At 42.6% G+C, this 6,369-nt stretch overlaps 1 protein-coding gene across 1 annotated transcript; it reads right to left on the bottom strand.

The window, feature by feature from the left end:
* Positions 1-3,253: 3,253 nt before the first annotated feature.
* On the bottom strand, positions 3,254-5,906 carry socs3a (suppressor of cytokine signaling 3a). The gene is made up of 2 exons (XM_070922852.1): positions 5,746-5,906; positions 3,254-5,204 (listed from the first exon to the last, which is right to left on the bottom strand). Exon 2 carries the CDS (start codon positions 5,061-5,063, stop codon positions 4,446-4,448), a length of 618 nt encoding a protein of 205 aa, XP_070778953.1. The 5' UTR covers positions 5,064-5,204; positions 5,746-5,906; the 3' UTR covers positions 3,254-4,445.
* Between the last annotated feature and the right edge of the window lie 463 nt (positions 5,907-6,369).

Raw genomic sequence — 6,369 nt, 5'->3', positions numbered from 1 at the left:
TCATTTTTGTACAACCATTATTATCATTAAAAGTGAAATATTAAGCCAATATTGAGGTAAGATTTTAAATGTGGCAGATTAAAAATAACGTTATCTCACTAATGATAAGAACTGCAGTCTCCTCCACTCGGACTGATAAGCACTATTTTAAAGAATGATATCCAGAAACACTCCTTCAGGTTACACAAAACACAAGAAATGTATTTTGCACATAGCAGCCGAAAACCTCTATGACACATTCAAATGTTATAAAGTTACCTAACTGACACGATGCATGCTCTACTTTAACTCTTTACAACTGTTCCTTGGAAATCATCCTTCCACCTTTATCTGTTCTCTGTTTTGTGTAAACTGTATGACAGGTTTGGGTACAGCTGTGGAGGGAGGGCAGATGGCTACTTCCTCAGAAAAACCTGATGTGGGAGCTGTAATGGTTTCAGATTGGTTGCCTTTGATGCAGTGAGTGGTTTGGGAGGGTGTGGTTATGAGCGCTCTGACTCTTCAGTACTTGTTCTCTAGAATCACATGACCAGAGAGTACCAGAGAATTTCGACTGAGCGACGCACCGATGCCGCGTGCTTTTAATAGACTTCAGCTGAAGGTCAGACTGGTTTCAGCTGTCAATCAGGCCTTAAAGGCGCAATGCCTTCTGAAAGGTTGCTGATACTTCTCTTTAAATACCTGGTAAATAACAACACAAGTAGAGATCACTGACAGATGCTCCAAACCACTTAAATGAATCAAACAAATAAAACACTCATCTTATAATATACAGTACAGAATCATGCACGTGTTTTCTTGTGCTTCCCCATCTATCTGCACTTCTTTCCCTTTTGTATTGTGTTTACATGGAGCTTACTGGGAAGGAAGGGGTTTTTTTTATGCTCAGCAGTTTTGCAGCAGCCTGCACTTATTTGGTATCATTCCACACAAAGGGTGGATTCAACACTTCCAGCCTCATCCTGCGCTCAACTCCTTAAAATGAATTCAGAAAAGTGATTGATAATGCTTCCCAAATCCCCTAATTGTTTAGTTCTGAATAATCAAAGGATTTTAAAGGCGTTTTTTTTTTTTGGTGTTGGTGGCGGTGGTGGTGGGGGGTGGGAGGCAGGGAGGGTATTTTATGTTTTACAAGGAAATTTCCAAAACAGTCTTGCAGCTTTCTCTGGTACATAAATTACATTTATAAAGGGGCCTCTGAATGTGTATTTTCAAAGAAACGTGTTGGTTTGATATCAAGATTACTGAGGGAGAAAAAAAGGACCACTTACAGCACACAAATCACCTCAGAGACCCTTTTTCTCTCTGAAACCTCTGCGCTGAGCCCCATTGGCTGAGAGGGAACCGTAAAGTGCTGTGGAAGCAGGTAGCAGGAGCTCGTTCCCGTAATTATGTTGGATGTGGAGGTTATTGCAGATTCCCGTTCATCCATCATTTTAGCACTTTGCTGCAAATGTGCATGCGTTCCTGGCTGTGGTCTCTCTTAATGTTATGTACAGTGTAGACATGAAGGGTCTGTGAGTTCACAAGGGTACAGAAGCTGCATCTGGGATAGTAATTAATTCATAAGTCTGTGTACAAATCATCAGTGATTTTGGTAGAACGTCTGTGTTTCTTCATTGTTTGGGGTCCAATAGACGCCACTGGTGCATGTGTGCAAAAATCTTTCCAATTCTTTCCGTCAAATATATTGTTTCTTTTCTTCTGACCATATTAAAAGTAGAAAAATATTGACGTGGTAACCCCTCCCCCTCTGCCACAAACTGGGCTTGCACATTTGATGAAGGTGACAAAACACAGAAGTGACCCTAAAGCATTGTTGTCACACCAAATAAGGAAGTATTTCATGTTTTTATACGTTATATAAGCTACGCACGGGCAAACATATGTTGTACAGTGTTATGCTACATAATGACGGCAGAGAGGAACTCCCTGTTAGATCTCTTATGGACAAACTGTTCAATAGACTTATTTGGGATTTGGGAAGGATTGTGTTGCATAGAAAGCACTGTCCACATCAGTCACAGATATAGATCATATAAAAATCCATTGTATTTAACCTTGTTTTACCACTGGGGTCTGTGAGACCCCAAACAGAAGTAATACATAATTTTCTGTGGTAAGTCATGAAGTATCTAGCTGATAAAACAATGTTAAGTATATTTTCTCTGTTAAAGAGACCCCGGGACATCCAGGACCCCCATAAAAGTAAAGCACTCACACACATACAGATGAAAACCAGGCAGTTTTTTGCAAAGGAAGAGGGCCATGGAGCACAGGATGTGTTGTTCTAAAAATAATCCTGACAATAATTCACAGAAGAAAGCTGATGTAACTCATAGTGCAACTAGATGGAAATCTTTCTCGATTAGAGGCTTTGTCCGCTTGCATTGTTACAGTTTGCTTTTAGTCAGCTGAAGTCGGACTGTTGTCTCGCTGAGCAGGTGAACAGACACGCTGCTGTTAAATTTAAGAGCACGTTGTTCCAGAGAGTTGGCAGTTTGATGACTGGCTGAGTTAACGGTAAATATGTGTGAAGTACACATGTTGTTTTTCTTTGTGAGCAGTGTGTTTGTGTACAGGGTGAGGGACACTTCTGAGAACTTGTATACTTGCCATTCATGTTATAAGCAAACTGCTGCATCATTATGTATGTGCATGTGAGAGCATGTTAGGTAACGCTAACACCTACAGAGAATCCAGTGAGTCACAGGAGAATTAAAAGGAGTCAGCTCTAGTTCTCTAGAAGACTGGATTGTTATTCTACACTTCTGGTGTATTTTGTCTGAAGCAGCTGCTCTTTGATAGAGGAAGATGTTATCAGCCCAGAAAATAAGAATGAGATATTATTTTGCCCTGTTTGAAGCTGAAGCTAAGCGTGTGGTGTCTTCTAGGAAATGAGATTAAAAGAGAATCTTTAAAAGCTCTTGATGTCTGATGAATTGATAACTCGTTTGCACTACGTGTATCTCTAAAAACACAGTGTCACATAGAGCAGTGGTTTCCCATCTGAGGTCGAGCACACTTAATATGAAATTTAAGAGGAAATTATGAACTTGTGGCCTGACCCCTGTAGCAAGTTCACGAAACCAAATGTGACCAACCAAGTTTAAGTTTACTTAAAAGATCCATGAATATAATCTGTAGTGAGTTTCACTTTTAGTGAAGTTAAACACTGTTAGTCAATTTACTCTTCCTGCAGAAATAAAGTTTTAGTCATCATCATATAACAAAACCAAACACTGAGATCTCATTTCATAGAAAAATAGTGCTCTTTATTATAAATTAATGAAACGATCATACAAATATAAATAAGTGCAAAGTTGTATCAGTCTGCTTGCTTCGTCAAAACTTCTCAAATATCTTCAAGCATCCACAGCCAGCGGGTTTGGCTGGCAAAAGTACATCTTTATAAAAGACAGCCCGAATACAGATTTGACATTTCATCTTCACTCATGTAAACTCATGAAAATAAGATACATTTGGACTCTTCACCTTATTAGGAAAAGACAGACACCGTGTTTAATACATTCATTTGTGAGCGATGGCGGTCCTGTCTGTTGCCACAAAAACTACCACATCTTTTGGTGTACATACTCTCCTCACCACTGAAGCCGTGTATATAAAAAGTGTGACTTATAGGATTTGCACAATAACTCAGCAGTGGTACTGTTCGCTCAAGTAAGATCCTGTAGGATTCAGTCGTGTTGGTGTTCCAACAAACTGTTGTCTAGTTCAGGCAAGTTTGGCATAAACCCTTCCTCTAAACAAAATATCAGAAACACATCTTCTTTCCACATTTTCTGGTCTTAAAACATCTTATAAGATTCAGATACAAAAACAAAAAAACAAAAAGTTCAGCCTTTTTTCCCTAATCGTTGCTGGTACAAATATGCACCCAGACGAGCCATCAGTGTCCACTCATTTGTACTCTTAAGTTTCCATTGTCACTTGGTCAGAGCTCCCGGGATGCTGGACGGACGCGTGTAATACGTCCAAGATTATCATCCAAGGTCAGCAGAAAAAGCCAGACCAGCTTTAATGGATGGATGATTTTCTGAGGCTGATGTCGGCGGCCTCACAGCACATTGGTTAGCAGCAGAGGGGAACTTGTGTGTCATCAGACTGGAGACAGCTGACTGTGAGCCTCACTTCAGTTTTCAGTAAATTGTGCGTCATCACATCACCGGCCGGGTTATCTCTCTTTCATACCACCAGATTACAGCTTTCTTTCTCTTTGGCCCTCTTTGTGAATTAGTCCCCAATCCATGTGGACCTCAAGAGACGGAGGCCCACATCTTGTCAGTACAATCCCGGGCTTGACTCTCTCTACTCTGCTTCATTGTAACTCCTCATGTCTTCCAACTTAGCTGTGCTGAAACCCATCCAGTTTCTTTGTTACACTCTCAAGTCTTTGCCCGTTCAAGAGCATCGGTGCAACGCCTCTAGATAGGAGCATCATACTCCTGGAGGAACTCCTTAAGAGGATGAGGAAGTTGGTCTCTTTTAGAAGAAATGTCCAAATGTCCATTGACTGTTTTCCTGCACAAGTGCTGCAGGGTGGACAAGCTGCAGGAGAGAGGTTTGATGAGCTCCAGAGGGATCTTCTCCCCTCCAGAGTAAATGTAGTAGATATTCCCACTGCGAGTGTTCCCTTTGCTCTGAGACATGTAGTAATGGACCAACTTGAGGACGCAGTCAAAGTGGGGGGCAGACTGAATGTTCTTGGGGTCTGTTTGCAGGTAAAAAGAGGCCTGGTCACATTGGATACGCAGGTTCTTGGTGCCCGACGCCGTCTTGACGCTGAGGGCGAACAGGTGCCGGTTGTCGGAGCTGTCCCGGATGAGGAACGCGCCGGTGGCCTCGGCCGCCAGCATGGCGTTGGCCTCCTTCCCAGTGATGGCGCCCCAGTAGAAGCCACTCTCCTGGAGCTTGTGGAGCGTGGTGAGGACCATCTGGTACTGCGTCTTGGAGGCGAAGGTCTTGTAACGGTGAGACAGCCGCATGTTGGAGTCCAAGAGGCTGCTGCTCATTGCGGAGTCAAACTTGCTGTGAGTTACCATGGCGCTGTGCCCGCTCTCTATAGCAGCCTGGGGGAGCACCGGGCGCCACACAGACAAGAGAAGAAGAGGTGGGGTCAAACAGAGGTTCAGAGGGTTGTCGTGGAGGGCACAAAGAGGTCAGTCCGTCTGGAAATGAAACACCTGAAGAGACAAGAGAGGAGGAGTTTGAGCTCAGTGTGGAAACATTAAAATGCAGTTTTAAAAGTTGAACTGACATCCAGTCGTAGCCGAGATCTGCTTTACTCATGCTGAGGTCTAATACTAGTCAACTCCTGCAGCTGTTTTGGAAACTATTTTTCCAGATGTGGAAGTTTAAACATCTCTGGTGATGATGGATAAATTGCCCCCAGAGCGCCTGGACTTTTTTTGTCATCTAGAAACAAAAAGATATCGACCCAAATTGTTTCAATTGTGGTTTTAACAGCGTGTTTAACCCAAAACGCTTCCATTTCACTTCCAGCCATTTCGGGGAAACTTTTTTGTGTAATCTGCCCTCGGGAGTCACCACCGCGGTCAGTTCCAGTAAGGACATCGTAATCCTCATTGCGCAATTTACATGCTGTGACCGGCTTCACCAAACAGACTACCTCGCTTAGACAAACACATTATTCATCCACTTTTAAATCCTGCTTACACACAGATAAAGAGTGTTAATGTGAGAAAAAAAAAGACAGATCCTCACCTCTAAGGCTTCTCCAAACTCGCTTTAATAAGATAAATCCAAGTAGATGTAGTTCACAGTTACCCTGCGGTTTGTCTGTCAGGATGAAAGTTCTTTGCCAACAAACTTAAGACTTAAAGTAAAGTCGTTTTCTCGTTGTGTTTCCGTGCTGCTCCGGCGAGCTGTGAGTTACTAGTGAGCGTGGAGGAGGAGAGGAGGGCTTATAAGTGGAAAAAAAGAGGAGGAGGAGTCTGCTTCCAGTAAAGCATCTCTCTCTTGGCAGATTGACAGGAAGCATATGTTTATTTTTTTTAAAGGATTCCTGCTATGAGAAGCGCCCGCCCCCCTCCCTGTTCCTCCACAACGAAGTTAAGGAGGAGTTCCAAGCAGTGCGTATTTACCTTTGGTAACCTGGAGTCTGTCTCTTCAGTGTTTATAAACACTTTAAAGAACACACATTTCAGTCGTTTGGGGGGAATTAAAAAAACTAGAATTAGATAATCCCTTTTGATTATATGTTCTTTTCTCTGTTGTAAAAGTTCCGCTTTGGCGTCGAGTGTGAGGTAATGATTCAGTCCGTTTCTGAGAAATTCACTGTAATAGCAGCTCGCATGCTGGGCACTACTTCCCCATAGAGGGCGCCAG

Source organism: Enoplosus armatus, chromosome 17 (assembly GCF_043641665.1).
Source record: "Enoplosus armatus isolate fEnoArm2 chromosome 17, fEnoArm2.hap1, whole genome shotgun sequence".
NCBI classification, from domain to species: Eukaryota; Metazoa; Chordata; class Actinopteri; order Centrarchiformes; family Enoplosidae; genus Enoplosus; species Enoplosus armatus.
This window is presented reverse-complemented; position numbering and strand designations above follow the sequence as displayed.